Genomic DNA, 19,555 nt, shown 5'->3' on the forward strand with positions numbered 1-19,555 from the left:
ACTCACTCACTCGCTCACTCACCCACTCACTCATGCACTCATTCACTCACTCACCCACCCACCCACCCACTCACTCACTCACTCACCCACTCACTCACTCACACACTCACTCACCCACTCACTCACCCACTCCCACACTCCACTCACCCACTCACTCACCAAAGCACTTGCCCCGAAAGCCCATTGAGGCTACACAGGGCACCTATGCCTTTGTGTCCACCTTCACCCATCGCCGGGGAGACAAAGGCGGCCGGGCATGGCCACCACGCCCTTCCCGGACCGTGGCAGCCTTCAATCGTCGCTGCCGCTACTCGCCGACGACACTTGCCCCGAAATTCTATTGAGGCTACACGGGGGACCTTTGTCTTTGCTACGTCCACCTTGACCCCCCCCCCAGGTTCTGTGGTGCCCGAGTCGCTGCAGGAGGCGAAGGTGTCGCTCATCTCCACGTCGGTGTGCAACGGGCCCACGGTCTACGCCAACAGCGTCACCGCTCGCATGCTGTGCGCAGGGTTCCTCGCGGGGAAGATCGACGCCTGCCAGGTGCGGGACACTCCACCCCCCACTCCCCCCACCCACCCTCTCCTCCTCCTCCCTAATCCTCCCCCTTCTCCCTCCTGCTCCCCCATCCTCCTCCCTCCCCCCTCCCTCCCCCCTTCCTCCCCCCTCCCCCTCCCTCCTCCCCCTCCCTCCTCCCTCCTTCCCTTCCCTCCCTCCTCCTCCCCCATCCTCCCCCTACCTCCTCCTCCCTCCCTCCTCCTCCCCCCTTCTCCCTCCTCCCCCCTCATCCTATCCATCCCCCATCCTCCCTCCTCCCCCTCCCTCCTCTTCCTCCTCCTCCTCCCTCCCTCCTCCTCCCCCCTTCTCCCTGCTCCCCCCTCATCCTATCCATCCCCCATCCTCCCTCCGATAAATAACTATTCTCACCCTGGGTGGCGCGCTAGAGATGATCATTCAATAATATTTTGACCGCCGCTGTAAATGTTCAAGCGATAGCATTCCAGGCCCCCGTGGGCATCATCAACATCAAAGGCCTTTCCTCCAGTGTTTGTGCGGCAATCGGGAACGTGAAGCTGGTGAACGAGCGAAGACCTTAGGTCACGTTTGTTCTTCGAAACAGCGAGGAGATCCAGCGCGTAGTCTGCTGATTTTGTTTGTAAGTACTTCGTGAATAAATAAGATCTGGCGCACAAGCCGTCGAACATTCAGAGATGTTAAGTTTGACCCAATGTAGAAATCGTAGTGGTGGGTCCTATATGGGCGGTTCAATGCAAATCTTAGGGCCGAGTGATCAATTGGGTCAGGCCTCTTCAGTACAGTACTGGGGGCTGATTTGTATGCGATGTCACAGTAATCAAGTAGAGGCAGTATATTCTTAGGTTTTTTTCGGTAAAGTCACGTAGGTAAAAAATAAAAATTAATGAAAGTAAAATATTTAATTGGAAAGATGTTATTAACCATGCAAAAAAGATTTAACTACACATATTTGGAGCATTCCTGGCAGCGATTTCAGCCGCACCACCTCTACATAACAAAAGGCTCAGTCAACCATTCTACACAACAAAGACTCATTTCCTGGCAGCGATTTCAGCCGCATCACCTCTACATAACAAAAGGCTCAGTCAACCATTCTACACAACAAAGACTCATTTCCTGGCAGCGATTTCAGCCGCATCACCTCTACATAACAAAAGGCTCAGTAAACTATTCTACACAACAAAGACTCATTTCCTGGCAGCGATTTCAGCCGCACCACCTCTACATAACAAAAGGCTCAGTCAACCATTCTACACAACAAAGACTCATTTCCTGGCAGCGATTTCAGCCGCACCACCTCTACATAACAAAAGGATCAGTCAACCATTCTACACAACAAAGACTCATTTCCTGGCAGCGATTTCAGCCGCACCACCTCTACATAACAAAAAGGCTCAGTCCCTTTTACACGCACCTTTACATCAGCCGCACCTAGTTTACACAACAAAGGCTCATTCCTAACAGCGTGCTTCAGCCGCACCGAACCTCACAGAAATAATATCCAGGGCCTACCTTGGCTCCTCCCACCCTCAACCAGTATATAGATGTAATAAGAGGCTATATCCGGCTCACTGACGTATCACAACTCGTCATGGTGATTGGCTCTGCTGGTCCTGGTCTACAGCCAATGGGGGGAAGCCTGGGGGCATGGCCCTGACGTGATGGAAGGGTGACAGCTGTGGGGATTGGTTCTGCTGGCTTTGGCCTCAGCCAATGGGGAGATGAGTCAGGCGCGTGGTCCCGGGAGCTGACGAGGGAGCCTGGAAGATTCGATGCAGGCTAACGAGGATTGGCTGAATCGTACCACGTGACCCGGGTATTAAATAGAGGTGGAGACGAACGACACGTGGTCAGAACAGGAACGAACGGAGGAAGGGGTCACGCGGGAGCGGGGCTCCGAGTTGCCGCGTGGCCGTGCGTCTCTCTCGGTCTATCTGTCCACTTCACGTTGTCTATCAGCAGCGGGGAGTAATTGTACCCTAAGTGAATAAAAGGACGGATTCCAGAAGTCGTCTCCAAGACTGTTATTATATATACAAGGACTGTTTTCTTGGAATTTCTCTCACTTGATACAGCAGTCGTGCTGTGACGGTTCCACCTGAAGACGGAAGCTTGTGTTGCCTCCGAAACGTCGTGATTTTTATTTTATTTTTATTTTACTTTTATTATTTTTAATGTTTTACCTACGTGACTTTACCGAAAAAACCTAAGAATATGAATCCTTGCAGTCACGAAAGCTTCAAATCTAGAGACAGTATGGTAGCTTGATCAATTCTCCCTCCCCCCTCTTTCTCCGTTTGTAGGGTGACAGTGGGGGGCCCCTGGTGTGCTTGGAGGGGGAGGGGGGCACTGCCTTCCGTCTCGTGGGGGCCACCAGCTGGGGGGAGGGGTGCGCGCGGAAGAACCAACCCGGGGTCTACTCGCGCGTCTCCTCCATGACGGAGTGGGTCTACTCCACCATGGACGTGAGTCGCTCGCCCACTCGACGGCACACTCGCTCGCTCGTTCGCTCGCCCACTCGCTCGCTCACTCGGTCACCCGCTCGCTCACTCGCTCGCTCACTCGTTCACTCGGTCACCCGCTCGCTCACCCGCTCGCTCACTCGCCCGCTCGCTCGCTCACTCGGTCACCCGTTCGCTCACTCGCCCACTCGCTCGCTCACTCGCTCGCTCGCTCACCCACTCGCTCACTCACTCGGTCACCCGCTCGCTCGCTCACTCGGTCACTCGCTCGCTCGCTCACTCACTTGCTCACTCACTCGGTCACTCGTTCGCTCACTCGGTCACTCGCTCGCTCACTCACTCACTCGCTCACTCAGTCACTCGCTCGCTCACTCGGTCACCCGCTCGCTCGCTCACTCGGTCACTCGCTCGCTCACTCACTTTCTCACTCACTCGGTCACTCGCTCACTCACTCGCACACTCGCTCGCTCGCTCACTCACTCGCTCACTCAGTCACTCGCTCGCTCGCTCACTTGCTCGCTCGCTCGGTCACTCGGTCACTCGCTCACCTACTTGCTCGCTCACTCGCTCGCTCACTCGGTCACTCGCTCGCTCACTCGCTCACTTACTCGGTCACCCGCTCGCTCGCTCAGTCACCCGCTCGCTCATTCAGCACCGTGGACGTGAGTCGCCCACCGCTCACCACCCGCTCACCCACCCTTGTTGTCTGTGTGCGTGTATAGGCATGAGACCCCCACTCCACTCTGCTCGTTTCTCACCTACCCACTCACCTACCCACTCACCTACCCACTCACCTACCCACTCACCTACTCACTCACCTACTCACCCACCCACTCACCTACCCACTCACCTACCCACTCACCTACCCACTCACCTACTCACCCACCTACTCACCCACCCACTCACCTACCCACTCACCTACTCACCCACCCTTGTTGTCTGTGTGCGTGTGTGGGCATGAGACCCCCAGGTCTTCTCTGCCTGTAACATCCACTCTGCTCCTTACTCACCTACCCACTCACCTACCCACTCACCTACCCACTCACCTACTCATCTACCCACTCACCTACCCACTCACATACCTACTGACCTACCCACTCACCTACCCACTCACCTACTCACCTACCCAGTCACCTACCCAGTCACCTACCCACTCACATACCCACTCACCTACCCACTCACCTACCCACTCACCTACCCACTCACCTACTCACCCACCTACTCACCCACCCACTCACCTACCCACTCACCTACCCACTCACCTACCCACTCACCCTTGTTGTCTGTGTGCGTGTGTAGGCATGAGACCCCCGTGTCTTCTCTGCCTGCAACATCCACTCTGCTCCGGGGATCACTCCAAGTGGACCTCAGTTCTCGGGCGGGGAAGGGGGGAGTGAGTGAGTGGGTGAGTGAGTGAGTCCGTGAGTGAGTTGGTTGGTGAGTGAGTCGGTGAGTGAGTGGGTCGGTGAGTGAGTGAGTCCGTGAGTGAGTGAGTGAGTGGGTCGGTGAGTGAGTGAGTCGGTGAGTGAGTGAGTCGGTGAGTGAGTGAGTCGGTGAGTGAGTGAGTCGGTGAGTGAGTGAGTGAGTCGGTGAGTGAGTGAGTCCGTGAGTGAGTTTGTTGGTGAGTGAGTCGGTGAGTGAGTGAGTGAGTCGGTGAGTGAGTGAGTCGGTGAGTGAGTGAGTCGGTGAGTGAGTCGGTGAGTGAGTGAGTCGGTGAGTGAGTCGGTGAGTGAGTCGGTGAGTGAGTGAGTCGGTGAGTGAGTGAGTCGGTGAGCGAGTGAGTGAGTCGGTGAGTGAGTGAGTCGGTGAGTGAGTGAGTCGGTGAGTGAGTCCTGAGTGAGTGAGTCCGTGAGTGAGTGAGTGAGTCCGTGAGTGAGTGAGTCGGTGAGTAAGTGAGTGCGTCGGTGAGTGAGTGAGTCAATGAGTGAGTGAGTCCGTGAGTAAGTGGGTCCCACTATACACTACACTTTACACTCCACTACTATACACTACACTATACACTACACACTACACTATACTCTACACTATACACTGGCGATGCTGCCCCCCCCCGCCGCCTCGTGTGTGCCGTGCCGGCCCGAATGCTATACGGGGCACCTTTGTCTGTGTGAGCCTTCATTAAACACATTGTCCTGCGGAGGGAGCTGGTAGGAACGTCGGGTTGCTCGGTCAATGGCCTGCAGGGTCAACGGCGGCGTGGTGTATTCCGCAAATATGGCCGACTGTGAGGGCGGGCACAAGCCGGCGTGAGTAGGTGAAACGTTGAGTTTTATAAGGGCACCACGGGGTGACCAGCCCCTCCCCACCCAGCCCCTCCCCTCCCAACCCCCACCCAGCCCCCCCCTCCCCACCCAGACCCTCCCAACCCTCCCCACCCTCCCCACCCTCCCCACCCAAGCTCTCCCAACCCTCCCCACCCTCCCCTCCCCACCCTCCCCACCCAGCCCCTCCCCACCCAGCCCTACCCCTCCCACCCTCTCACTCAGCCCCACCCTCCCCACCCAGCCCCTCCCCACCCTATTTTATTATTTCCCTTCTACGTGACTTTACCGAAAGAACCAAGAAGATGAATCCCTGCAGTCACGAAAGAAGCTTTAAATCGAATGAGTGATTTTGTTTATTTAATACGCTCCGCGTGATTCACGAGTTTTTGTTAGTGCCAATTTTGCGACACGTGACGCGTCTGGCACGCACGGGCACACAAAGGCAAAGATCCCCCGTGTAGCCTGTAACAGACTGTGGGGGCAAGTGCTGTTAGCGAGTAGCAGCACCTATGAAGGCCGGCACGGCACAAGAGGGGGTGGGTGGCCAACATTTAAGGTTGAGTCGACCTAGGGGAGGCCCAGGACCGGTTCAGATCATCGTCGCCGGTGTTGGCGGCCGTGAGCGGGAATCGAACTCGGTGTCGCCGGGTTCGTAGCGCAGCGTGGCGCTAACCGCTGCGCCACCGCTCCCCACACACACATTCGGTGACATACACACACACACATACAGACACACGCACGCACACACTTTTAACACAATGTTGCACGGATGTACTTTGAAAGCACAGGCTTATGCCACGATTAATGAACTATATTTATACCTTTGTTATATGTTCGGAGTAATGTACAACCTTTGGTGTCCATAGCACGCGTCACAAGCAAAACAAACACACGAATCACATGTTTCGACATCGTCAAAATGCGTGCACGTTCAACATCTCTCGCACCACCGTGCGTGTAGCACGAGCCGTGCTGATCGGGGTGGGGGCGAGGGTGAAGGAAGACATTCCTGCGGAGGGAGGCTATGATTGAGAGAGAGACACACTCCAAATGTACAGCAGCAGGCGTCAGGGTCGGGATCGAACCCACGACATCCTGTATACCAGGCGAGGTAGTTAACATCTCCTAGCCACCGTCATGATGATGAGAGAGAGAGACACGCAAACTCCAAATATACAGCAGCAGGCGTCAGGGTCGGGATCGAACCCACGACCTCCTGTCGACCAGGCGAGGTAGTTAACATCTCCTAGCCACCGTGATGATGATGATGAGAGACACGCAAACTCCAAATACACAGCAGCAGGCGTCAGGGCCGGGATCGAACCCCCGACCTCCTGCATACCAGGTGAGGTAGTTAACATCTCGTAGCCACAGTCCACTGCTCTCGCAAGATAGACCACATTCTCCCACATTATGCAATGGTGCCAGTAACACTTTTTTTTTAAATCTTAATATAATTTGTCTTCTCTCGATATATGACGTGAGGTTATTATTCGGGCTGTAAATCGTTTGTGTGTAATTATTGAATGGGGGGGGGGGCGGGGGGGGGTTTGTCTGTTACACGTTAGCTACTAATGGTGTGTGACTTTCACGGTGTACATGTGCCAATTTATAACAACAACAACAAACTGCGCGAACGGGGAAAACCAGTTTGAAAATGTGATTCTAATCGTCCCCCTCCTACACCCCCCTCCCCCATGATGGTGGTGGTATAAGAAAACGAGGGTCATTGCTCGAAACGTCGTCCTATTATCTATATGTTCCGTTTGAAAGCCGGGGTGTTATTGACGACCGTGTTGGGTGTTGTATCATTGTGATATAGAAACGTAAATAAAATACAAATGAGATCGGTTGTACCGATGGGTCTGGTGGAGTCCGTTGTGATTATCTAATCGATATCACTGGAATTGAAACATTTGTCGAGATGATAGCAGCGTTATCGCTTTGGGACCAACGGCCGGGGTCAGGGAAAGGTCAGAGCGGATCGAAATCACAGATTCCCGCCAGACGAGGTGAAAGAAGATCAAAACGACAGATTGGTAAGGACCAATCAGAGGGTTCCACGAGGGAGCGTGGGATTGGACAAAGCCAGTCACAAGCCGGTATAAACGGGCGAGCGCTGAGAGCGCGAGGTAGTTCTCTCCCACATGAACACTGTTCAAGTTCAAGTTCATTTATTAGGTGTAGCCCTGTGAGCCATTCGGCTCTTGAATAGGGTGCAACCGCAACAAACAAAAACATGAACAAAAAACATCTTAAAGTGAATATGTGACTAAGTGCAAACAGAAATCTAAGAAAAGACAGCAAAACATTGCACCCCGGGCTGAAGGTAGATAGGACCCTGGACCAAGCTTCCCAGCCCTTCTGAGGGCTGAGGTTCAGTGTGACCAGTGGCCAGGGGAGAATAGGTCCTGGGTAGGCAGGACCCTGGACCAAGCCTCCCAGCCCTTCTGAGGGCTGAGGCTCAGGGGTACCAGTGGTCACGGGAGAACAGAGGTCGCAACCTGGTACCCGATACCCGTACCCTACCCGATACCCGGCTACCCGTACCCGGCCGGGTACGGGTACCCGTTTGCGACCCTGGTGCGGCCGGGCACGGGTACGGGTAGGCCGTGAGTCACCGGTGAGTAACCGTTTGTCACTCATTTCGGGTACGGTACGGGTAGGGAACAGGTTCCCGTACCCAGCCGGGTACGGGTACGGGTACGGGTACCCATTTGCGACCCTGGTGCGGCCGGGTACGGGTAAGGAATCAAAACCCGTTTGCGACCTCTGGGGGAGAATAGGTCCTGGATAGGCAGGACCCTGGGTCCCAGCCTTCCAGCCCTTCTAAGGCCTGAGGCTCAGCGTGACCAGAGGTCGGGGACCCACCGAGCCAGCGGTGTTCAAGCTAGCCTCACCTAGGTCCCAGCCGGAGGACGCTAGGTTAGCGGGTAGACTTGTGTGTAGCTCCCGCCAAGTCTGGGGGCTGTACCTCCTTAGGTTAGTGGGTAGACTCGGGTGTAGCTCCCGGCAAGTCTGGAGGCTGTACCTCCTTAGGTTAGCGGGTAGACTCGTGCGTAGCTCCCGTCAAGTCAGGAGGCTGTACCTCCTTAGGTTAGTGGGTAGACTCGTGCGTAGCTCCCGTCAAGTCAGGAGGCTGTACCTCCTTAGGTTAGTGGGTAGACTCGTGTGTCGCTCCCGCCAAGGCTGGAGGCTGTACCTCCTTAGGTTAGTGGGTAGACTCGGGTGTAGCTCCCACCAAGGCTGGGGGCTGTACCTCCTTAGGTTAGCGGGTAGACTCGTGCGTAGCTCCCGCCAAGTCTGGGGGCTGTACCTCCTTAGGTTAGTGGGTAGACTCGTGCGTAGCTCCCGCCAAGTCTGGGGGCTGTACCTCCTTAGGTTAGTGGGTAGACTCGGGTGTAGCTCCCGCCAAGGCTGGAGGCTGTACCTCCTTAGGTTAGTGGGTAGACTCGGACTCGGGTGTAGCTCCCACCAAGGCTGGGGGCTGTACCTCCTTAGGTTAGTGGGTAGACTCGTGTGTAGCTCCCATCAAGTCAGGAGGCTGTACCTCCTTAGGTTAGTGGGTAGACTCGGACTCGGGTGTAGCTCCCACCAAGGCTGGGGGCTGTACCTCCTTAGGTTAGTGGGTAGACTCGGACTCGGGTGTAGCTCCCACCAAGGCTGGGGGCTGTACCTCCTTAGGTTAGTGGGTAGACTCGGGTGTAGCTCCCATAAAGTCTGGGGGCTGCACCTCCTTAGGTTAGCGGGTAGACTCGTGTGTAGCTCCCGCCAAGGGTGGAGGCTGTACCTCCTTAGGTGAGCGGGTTAGACTTGTGTGTAGCTCCCGCCAAGTCTGGAGGCAGAAAAGCTGTAATCTGTGGAAAGTAAGTCATTGAAACGTTTCAAAACTCTCCCTCGACTCAGCCAACGGACTTCTGTGTGGTACAGAACATGTTCATAGTCAACATTTATCTCAGACAGAAATTCCTGAAATTGTCTGTGGTTTAGTGCATGAGCTCTAATGAAGTTAACACAAGATACCACAATTTTCATAACAGAGTCCCACTTCAGTGATTTACTACACAGCGCTTGTTGGTGGATGAGGCAGTGTATGGCTATTGGATGAGAATGGTTATGTTTGTCCATCTCTTGGTTAATGCGAGCAATTACTCCTTTCTTAGACCCCACCATGCTTGGAGCACCATCAGTTGTCACACTGGCTAGTTTAGCCCAGTTCAGCTCCAAACCATTCACAGTTTGGCAAACCTTTTCATAGATATCCTCTCCTGTAGTTGTTCCTTTGATGCTTTGCAGTGCAGCAAGCTCTTCTGTGACTTCGAAATAGTCATTCGTCCCACGAATAAAAATTTGAAGTTGTGCAGAATCACGAACATCATTGCTTTCGTCGAGTGCCAAGGAAAAATAGGAAAGTTTTTTTGTGGAGTTTTGCAAATGCTGATGCAAATTGTCTCCCATTTCTTCAATCCTCCATGTAATTGTAGGTCCTGAAAGACTCAGTGTACTAAATAAATCGGCCTTCTCTGGACACATCTCTTTGGCAACAGAAAGAAGGCATTCTTTAACAAATTCTCCCTCCACGAATGGTCTGCCAGTGCACGCTATTAGCTTGGCAACTTGAAAACTTGCTCGCAGTGATGAAATATTTAGCTGCTTCTGCTTCACAAAAGTATTTTGCTGAGTTGTTAATGTATTTTTCAGTTTTATCTTTTCTCACTTCTCCGACCAAACAATCATATTTATCTTTATCTTCTTGGTTCTTTCGGTAAAGTCACGTAGAAGGGAAGTAATAAAATAATAAAAATAAAACAAAAATAAAATAATTCTCACGACGTTTCGGCTACAACGCAAGCAGCCGTCTTCACGTTGTAGCCGTTGTAGCCGAAACGTCGTGAGAATTATTTTATTTTTATTATTTTATTACTTCCCTTCTACGTGACTTTACCGAAAGAACCAAGAAGATGAATCCCTGCAGTCACGAAAGCTTTAAATCGAAATTTATCTTTATGTTGAGTTTCATAGTGTCGACGTAAATTGTATTATTTTAACACAGACACTAGATTCTGGCATATCAGACACACAGCTCTTTCCTTGTACTGCATGAAAAAGTAATCATAAATTCACTGTTCTTTGAATATCCTACACTCCGAGTCAATTTTTCTCTTTCTTGACATCATTGTTTCCTAGGGAGTCAAAATTGCTATTAGTAAAATACCAATATATATACAGCGCTACAAAAACAATATACCAGCATGGATTTGAAGCTTTCGTGACTGCAAGGATTCATATTCTTAGGTTTTTTCGGTAAAGTCACGTAGGTAAAAAAATTAATAAAAGTAAAATAAAATAAAAATCACGACGTTTCGGAGGGCAACACAAGCTTCCGTCTTCAGGTGGAACCGTCACAGCCACGACAGCCGTATCAAGCAAATGAGAGATCACAAGAGCCACCACTCCGTTTATATAATGATTCAAGGGGGGGGGGAAGGGCCAAGTATGGCACACCCTTTATTAATATGGTAAAAAAGTTAATTAAAAAGTAACAGACAGGCAGCGGCGGTAAAAACACCCGGCGGGCCGGATAAATGTCCTCGGCGGGCCGCATGTGGCCCGCGGGCCGCAGTTTGAGGACCTCTGTTCTACGCATTCAACCCCGATTCGTCGAACAAGCGGGGAGAGGAATCGATTCCCCCGATTGTGTGTCCAATCGATTCGAGGAATCGATCCGAGCGAGGTCAGTTTCGTTTCCCGTCATAGCTTGCTTGGACCATCTTCTTGGTTCTTTCGGTAAAGTCCGTCACGTAGAAGGGAAGTAATAAAGTAATACAAATAAAACATAGTAAAAATAATTCTCACGATATTTCGGCCACAACTTAATTAGCTAAGCTAACGGCGTGTTAATTAGCTAAGCTAACGGCGTGTTAATTAGCTAAGCTACTGGGATCAATTAAAGCCGCTGTCTCTGCCGCTAATTGAGAGGTCGGGCCGAGAAGCTTTAGGCGCTAAAATAGGCCTCAACCGCGAGCCTTCGCTAACGATTTGTTGAGGTAATTGTTGTTGTTGTTGAGGTGATTGTTGTTGTTGTTGAGGTGATTGTTGTTGTTGTTGAGGTAATTGTTGAGGTGATTGTTGTTGTTGAGGTAATTGTTGTTGTTGTTGAGGTAATTGTTGTTGTTGTTGTTGAGGTAATTGTTGTTGTTGTTGAGGTAATTGTTGTTGTTGTTGAGGTGATTGTTGTTGTTGTTGAGGTGATTGTTGTCGTTGTTGAGGTAATTGTTGAGGTGATTGTTGTTGTTGAGGTAATTGTTGTGGTTGTTGAGGTAATAGTTGTGGTGGTTGTTGAGGTAATTGTTGTTGTGGTTGTTGAGGTAATTGTTGTTGTTGTTGAGGTGATTGTTGTTGTTGTTGAGGTGATTGTTGTTGTTGTTGAGGTAATTGTTGTGGTGATTGTTGTTGTTGAGGTAATGGTTGTTGTTGTTGAGGTAATTGTTGTGGTTGTTGTTGAGGTAATTGTTGTGGTGGTTGTTGAGGTAATTGTTGTTGTGGTTGTTGAGGTGATTGTTGTTGTTGAGGTAATTGTTGTTGTTGTTGAGGTAATTGTTGTTGTTGAGGTAATTGTTGTTGTTGAGATAATTGTTGTTGTTGAGATAATTGTTGTTGTTGAGGTAATTGTTGTTAAGGTAATTGTTGAGGTAATTGTTGTTGTTGAGATAATTGTTGTTGTTGAGGTAATTGTTGTTAAGGTAATTGTTGAGGTAATTATTGTTGTGGAGGTAATTGTTGTTTTTGAGGTAATTGTTGTTGTTGTTGAGGTAATTGTTGTTGTTGAGGTAATTGTTCTTGTTGAGGTAATTGTTGTTGAGGTAATTGTTAAGGTTATTGTTGTTGAGGTCATTGTTAAGGTAATTGTTAAGGAAATTGTTGTTGTTGAGGTAATTGTTGTGGTTGAGGAAATTGTTGTTCTTGTTGAGGTAATTGTTGAGGTGATTGTTGTTGCTGAGGTAATAATTGTTGTTGAGGAAATTGTTGTTATTGTTGAGGTAATTGTTGTTCTTGTTGAGGTAATTGTTCTTGTTGAGGTAATTGTTGTTGCTGAGGTAATTGTTGAGGTGATTGTTGTGTTAATTGTTGAGATTTGTTGAGGTAATAGTTGTTATTGTTGAATTGTTGAGTTAATTGTCGTTGAGTTGTTGAGGTAGTTGAGTTATCTTCTTGGTTCTTTCGGTAAAGTCATCACGTAGAAGGGAAGTAATAAAATAATAAAAATAAAACATAATAAAATAATTCTCACGACGTTTCGGCCACAACGCAAGCAGCCGTCCTCAGGTGAAGAACGAAACGTCGTGAGAATTATTTTATTATGTTTTATTTTTATTATTTTATTACTTCCCTTCTACGTGACTTTACCGAAAGAACCAAGAAGATGAATCCCTGCAGTCACGAAAGAAGCTTTAAATCGAGTAGTTGAGTTAATTGTTGTTGAATTCATTATTGATGTAATTGTTGTTGTTGAGGTATTCGTCGTTGAGTTAATTGTTGAGTTAGTTGTTGTTGAGGCAATTGTTGTTGGGTCAATTGTTGCTGAACTAATTGTGGCTTTGCATCGTCCCGGGTCACCGATTCACCGAGGAGGCGGCGGCGGCGATGGCGGCGATGGAGGTGGCGATTGAGATGATGACCTCTGACATGAAGAATTACTTTGGCTACAGGACCAATGTGGCGACCGCCCACGTCTCCATCCGCATGGGTGAGTGGCCACAAAGGGCTCATCACACTGGCCGTGTCGGGAGGTTCATACTGGCCGTATCAGTGGGCTCATCATACCAGCCGTGTCAGTGGATTTTTACTGATTGGCCGTGTCGGGTGGTGGAGGGTTGCGACACATTTATAAATAACGAGATCTAAACCCCGAAAAACGTTGATTATGAATAATATTGGTCGCGAAAGCCTGCTACGTGTTAAATTGGGTTCATACTGGCCGTATCAGTGGGCTCATCACACCGGCTGTGTCTCGCAGTCAGTGGGTTCATAATGATCCGTGCCAGAGATCAGGTTCCAGGCGTTGGGGTTTGGCTATGCCGTCAGGGGGTTTCCGATGGCCATGTTGGAGTCACTGAGATTCTGAGTTCAGGTTGTCTCAGGGGGGTTATTAATGGCCGGTTGGCTGCTGCTTGATAATAACTCTCTCGCCTGGTGTACAGGAGGTCGTGGGTTCGATCTCGACCCTGATGCTTGATGTATATTTGGAGTTTGCGGTGTCTCTCTTTCATCATCATCATCACGGTGGCTAGGAGATGTTAACTACCTCGCCTGGTGTACAGGAGGTCGTGGGTTCGATCTCGACCCTGATGCCTGATGTATATTTGGAGTTTGCGGTGTCTCTCTTTCATCATCATCATCATCACGGCGGCTAGGAGATGTTAACTACCTCGCCTGGGATACAGGAGGTCGTGGGCTCGATCTCGACCCTTATGTATATTTGTAGTTTGCGTGTCTCTCTCTCATCATCATCATGGTGTCTAGGAGATGTTACCTACCTTGCCTGGTATGCAGGAGGTCGTGGGTTCGATTTCAACCTTGACGCCTGCTGCTGTATATTTGGAGTTTGCGTGTCTCTCTCTCTCATCATTATCACGGTGGCGAGGAGATGTTAACTACCTCGCCTGGTATGCAGGAGGTCGTGGGCTCATCACACCGCTGTGTCTCGCAGTCAGTGGGTTCATAATTATCTGTGCCAGAGATCAAGTTCCAGGCGTTGGGGTTTGGCTGTGCCGTCAGGGGGTTTCCGATGGCCGTGTTAGAGTCACTGAGATTCTGAGTTCAGGTTGTCTCAGGGGGGTTATTAATGGCCGGTTGGCTGCTGCTTGATAATAACTCTCTCGCCTGGTGTACAGGAGGTCGTGGGTTCGATCTCGACCCTGATGCTTGATGTATATTTGGAGTTTGCGGTGTCTCTCTTTCATCATCATCATCACGGTGGCTAGGAGATGTTAACTACCTCGCCTGGTGTACAGGAGGTCGTGGGTTCGATCTCGACCCTGATGCCTGATGTATATTTGGAGTTTGCGGTGTCTCTCTTTCATCATCATCATCATCACGGCGGCTAGGAGATGTTAACTACCTCGCCTGGGATACAGGAGGTCGTGGGCTCGATCTCGACCCTTATGTATATTTGTAGTCAGAGGTGGGACAAAGTCATTGTTATGCAAGTCCAAGTCGAGTCTGAAGTCATCAAATTCATGACTCGAGTCTGACTCGAGTCCAAGTCACATGACTCGAGTCCACACCTCAGAGGTGGGACAAAGTCATTGTTATGCAAGTCCAAGTCGAGTCTGAAGTCATCAAATTAATGACTCGAGTCTGACTCGAGTCCAAGTCACATGACTCGAGTCCACACCTCAGAGGTGGGACAAAGTCATTGTTATGCAAGTCCAAGTCGAGTCTGAAGTCATCAAATTCATGACTCGAGTCTGACTCGAGTCCAAGTCACATGACTCGAGTCCACACCTCTGTTTGTAGTTTGCGTGTCTCTCTCTCATCATCATCATGGTGTCTAGGAGATGTTACCTACCTTGCCTGGTATGCAGGAGGTCGTGGGTTCGATCTCAACCTTGACGCCTGCTGCTGTATATTTGGAGTTTGCGTGTCTCTCTCTCTCATCATTATCACGGTGGCGAGGAGATGTTAACTACCTCGCCTGGTATGCAGGAGGTCGTGGGCTCATCACACCGGCTGTGTCTCGCAGTCAGTGGGTTCATAATTATCTGTGCCAGAGATCAAGTTCCAGGCGTTGGGGTTTGGCTATGCCGTCAGGGGGTTTCCGATGGCCGTGTTAGAGTCACTGAGATTCTGAGTTCAGGTTGTCTCAGGGGGGTTATTAATGGCCGGTTGACTGCTGCTTGATAATAACTCTCTCGCCTGGTATACAGGAGGTCGTTGGTTCGATCTCGACCCTGATGCCTGATGTATATTTGGAGTTTGCGGTGTCTCTTTCATCATCATCACGGTGGCTAGGAGATGTTTACTACCTCGCCTGAGATACAGGAGGTCGTGGGTTCGATCTCAACCCTGACGCCTGCTGCTGTATATTTGGAGTTTGCGTGTCTCTCTCTCATCATCATCACGGTGTCTAGGAGATGTTTACTACCTCACCCGGTATACAGGAGGTCGTGGGTTCGATCTCGACCCTGATGCCTGATGTATATTTGGAGTTTGCGGTGTCTCTCTCATCATCACGGCGGCTAAGAGATGTTAACTACCTCGCCTGGGATACAGGAGGTCGTGGGCTCGATCTCGACCCTTATGTATATTTGTAGTTTGCGTGTCTCTCTCTCATAATCATCATGGTGTCTAGGAGATGTTAACTACCTCGCCTGGTATGCAGGAGGTCGTGGGTTCGATCTCAACCTTGACGCCTGCTGCTGTATATTTGGAGTTTGCGTGTCTCTCTCTCTCATCATTATCACGGTGGCGAGGAGATGTTAACTACCTCGCCTGGTATGCAGGAGGTCGTGGGCTCATCACACCGGCTGTGTCTAGCAGTCAGTTGGTTCATAATTATCCGTGCCAGATATCAGGTTCCAGGCGTTGGGGTTTGGCTATGCCGTCAGGGGGTTTCCGATGGCCATGTTAGAGTCACTGAGATTCTGAGTTCAGGTTGTCTCAGGGGGGTTATTAATGGCCGGTTGGCTGCTGCTTGATAATAACTCTCGCCTGGTATACAGGAGGTCGTGGGTTCGATCTCGACCCTGATGCCTGATGTATATTTGGAGTTTGTGGTGTCTCTCTTTCATCATCATCACGGCGGCTAGGAGATGTTAACTACCTCGCCTGGTGTACAGGAGGTCGTGGGTTCGATCTCGACCCTGATGCTTGATGTATATTTGGAGTTTGCGGTGTCTCTCTTTCATCATCATCACGGCGGCTAGGAGATGTTAACTACCTCGCCTGGTGTACAGGAGGTCGTGGGTTCGATCTCGACCCTGATGCCTGCCTGATGTATATTTGGAGTTTGCGGTGTCTCTCTTTCATCATCATCACGGTGGCTAGGAGATGTTAACTACCTCACCCGGTATACAGGAGGTCGTGGGTTCGATCTCGACCCTGATGCCTGATGTATATTTGGAGTTTGCGGTGTCTCTCTCATCATCACGGCGGCTAAGAGATGTTAACTACCTCGCCTGGGATACAGGAGGTCGTGGGCTCGATCTCGACCCTTATGTATATTTGTAGTTTGCGTGTCTCTCTCTCATAATCATCATGGTGTCTAGGAGATGTTAACTACCTCGCCTGGTATGCAGGAGGTCGTGGGTTCGATCTCAACCTTGACGCCTGCTGCTGTATATTTGGAGTTTGCGTGTCTCTCTCTCTCATCATTATCACGGTGGCGAGGAGATGTTAACTACCTCGCCTGGTATGCAGGAGGTCGTGGGCTCATCACACCGGCTGTGTCTAGCAGTCAGTTGGTTCATAATTATCCGTGCCAGATATCAGGTTCCAGGCGTTGGGGTTTGGCTATGCCGTCAGGGGGTTTCCGATGGCCATGTTAGAGTCACTGAGATTCTGAGTTCAGGTTGTCTCAGGGGGGTTATTAATGGCCGGTTGGCTGCTGCTTGATAATAACTCTCTCGCCTGGTATACAGGAGGTCATGGGTTCGATCTCGACCCTGATGCCTGATGTATATTTGGAGTTTACGGTGTCTCTCTTTCATCATCATCACGGTGGCTAGGAGATGTTAACTACCTCGCCTGGTGTACAGGAGGTCGTGGGTTCGATATCGACCCTGATGCCTGCTGCTGTATATTTGGAGTTTGCGGTGTCTCTCTTTCATTATCATCACGGTGGCTAGGAGATGTTAACTACCTCACCCGGTATACAGGAGGTCGTGGGTTCGATCTCGACCCTGATGCTTGATGTATATTTGGAGTTTGCGGTGTCTCTCTTTCATCATCATCACGGCGGCTAGGAGATGTTAACTACCTCGCCTGGGATACAGGAGGTCGTGGGCTCGATCTCGACCCTTATGTATATTTGTAGTTTGCGTGTCTCTCTCTCATCATCATCATGGTGTCTAGGAGATGTTAACTACCTCGCCTGGTATGCAGGAGGTCGTGGGTTCGATCTCAACCTTGACGCCTGCTGCTGTATATTTGGAGTTTGCGTGTCTCTCTCTCTCATCATTATCACGGTGGCGAGGAGATGTTAACTACCTCGCCTGGTATGCAGGAGGTCGTGGGTTCGATCTCAACCTTGACGCCTGCTGCTGTATACTTGGAGTTTGCGTGTCTCTCTCTCTCATCATTATCACGGTGGCGAGGAGATGTTAACTACCTCGCCTGGTATGCAGGAGGTCGTGGGTTCGATCTCAACCCTGACGCCTGCTGCTGTATATTTGGAGTTTGCGTGTCTCTCTCTCATCATCATCACGGTGTCTAGGAGATGTTTACTCCCTCGCCTGGGATACAGGAGGTCGTGGGTTCGATCTCAACCCTGTCGCCTGCTGCTGTATATTTGGAGTTTGCGTATCTCTCTCTCTGTGGTTGCGTGGATTTTTCTCCGTTTCCTCCAGTTTTTCCCTCCACATTTAGAATCAACGTCACGCATTTAACGAATTTGGTTGCTGCTGTAATTTTCCACGTGATGATGATGATGAGCCCACTACTTTGAGCCGCTATCATTTGTGGCAGCCAGGACGCTTCTGAAATAGAGCTACACAGTTCAGTGGGGCCTTACCTGGCAAAATAAAAACAATAGTTTATATAGTTGATCATCGATTATCCGGCTGCTTTCAACATCCAGCGGTCCTAGGCCGATCCGGCAAAACCGTTTCAAAGGCTGTCGGCACCGTGTGTGCGTGACAAAAAGAAGTAGCTACGCTTGAACTAGGTGTCAAATAATGTTGCGGTACATGATACACTACATACAACTTAAACAATACTGTACGTGTATACACACCACCCCATGATGCAAAAGTCTTCCAGATTGGAGTGAAGAGTACGGTGCAGTAAGCGCAGTCACTTTTTTTTACAGGAGGATATTTATTTTTGTCTACTTGCATGTTTATCCGTGACAATTTCACGTTGTAAACGAATTAAAAAATGCTACGAGAAAAAAAACATTCAACAACACCAGAAAACATAACGGCATGCAAGACCCTCGTAAAAAATTTGCCATTTTAAGTAGTAATGATTTTGGCGATTATCCGGCGTTTTTGAAAATCCGGCATCATCTCCCACCCCCGAAGCCACTGGATGATTATCGTTGATCTCCTGCAGTTTTTGTTGATTGTAATGATAAGAAAAATTCATAAAGCGCCCTTCAAACGATCGTTTTCACGGCACTGCGCTTGCCCGAGCAAGCTTGTCGAAGGCCACATGGGGTGGTGGGGTGAATCTTTTGTCTTTGGCTCACGTTCCCGCAGGCTTCCTGCGCAAGGTCTACGCCATCCTCTCGGTGCAGATTCTGCTCACGGTGGCCGTGGCGGTTCTCATTGATCGGACCGACATCGTCGAGGACTTCATTCAGAAGAAGTGAGCCACTGGCCGCCGGGCCTCCTCCTCCTTTAAACGTTATCGGCAGCATCATCATCATCGTCGTCGCCATCAGCGGAACTATTATCGGCAGCAGCATCATCGTCATCATCATCAGCAGAATTATCATCAGCAGAATCATCGTCATCATCTTCGTCGCCATTAGCAGAATTATTATCGGCGGAATTATTATCATCATCGTCATCATCGTCGCCAACAGCAGAATTATTTTCAACATCATCGTCGTCGCCATCAGCAGAATTATCATCATTATCGTCACCACCATCATCAGCAGCAGAATTATCAGCATCATCATCACTATCAGCAGAATTATCATCCGCATCATCATCGTCGGCAGAATTATCAGCAGCATCATCATTGTCAGCAGCAGAATAATTATCAGCATCATCGTTGCCTTCACCAAAATTATCATCATCAGCATTATCATTATCATAGTCATCACCATCAGCAGAATTATTAGCATCATGACCATTCATTACAAAAGCAGCAGCAACATGATTCATATTGTCGTGTTTCTCCCCCCGCGTGTCCCCCGCGTGTCTCCCCGCGTGTCCCCCTGCGTGTCTCCAGCTCGTGGGTGATGCTCATCTCCTGCGTGCTGTCCATGGGGCTGCTGCTTGCCCTCTTCGACAAGCGTCGCGATCACCCCACCAACCTCATCCTCCTCTTCGCTTTCGTGAGTCCGCCACGGCCTGGTCGGCAGGTTCATTATGGCTGTGTCAGTTCCTTCATGGAGAACCA

General features: G+C 50.1%; 2 protein-coding genes across 5 annotated transcripts in view; both read left to right on the forward strand.

Annotated features, from left to right (window-relative positions):
- LOC133358513 (transmembrane protease serine 3-like) overlaps positions 1-5,333 on the forward strand; it is a 33,570-nt gene extending 28,237 nt beyond the window's left edge. The window contains exons 10-12 of one of the 2 annotated variants that reach the window (XM_061576874.1): positions 398-543; positions 2,841-3,002; positions 3,955-4,001. In XM_061576874.1, the coding sequence (XP_061432858.1) occupies positions 398-543; positions 2,841-3,002; positions 3,955-3,960 (314 nt within the window). In that variant the 3' untranslated portion in view covers positions 3,961-4,001. Of the gene's footprint in view, positions 1-397; positions 544-2,840; positions 3,003-3,954; positions 4,002-4,298 lie in introns of those variants that run through there. The other variant, XM_061576873.1, reaches the window with a different exon arrangement.
- A 5,668-nt stretch (positions 5,334-11,001) lies between these two features.
- LOC133358521 (protein lifeguard 4-like) overlaps positions 11,002-19,555 on the forward strand; it is a 42,095-nt gene continuing 33,541 nt past the window's right edge. For 2 of the 3 annotated variants that reach the window (XR_009757092.1, XM_061576883.1), the window contains exons 1-4: positions 11,002-11,310; positions 12,896-13,010; positions 18,685-18,793; positions 19,385-19,490. Coding sequence is in view for 2 of the 3 variants with exons in the window: in XM_061576883.1 (XP_061432867.1) it covers positions 12,908-13,010; positions 18,685-18,793; positions 19,385-19,490 (318 nt within the window). In the remaining variant the exon portion in view is untranslated. Of the gene's footprint in view, positions 11,311-12,892; positions 13,011-18,684; positions 18,794-19,384; positions 19,491-19,555 lie in introns of all 3 variants that reach the window. The other variant, XM_061576884.1, reaches the window with a different exon arrangement.

This window comes from Lethenteron reissneri, chromosome 62 (assembly GCF_015708825.2).
Source record: "Lethenteron reissneri isolate LAM-NWPU_2019-01 chromosome 62, ASM1570882v1, whole genome shotgun sequence".
In the NCBI taxonomy this organism is placed as follows: Eukaryota; Metazoa; Chordata; class Hyperoartia; order Petromyzontiformes; family Petromyzontidae; genus Lethenteron; species Lethenteron reissneri.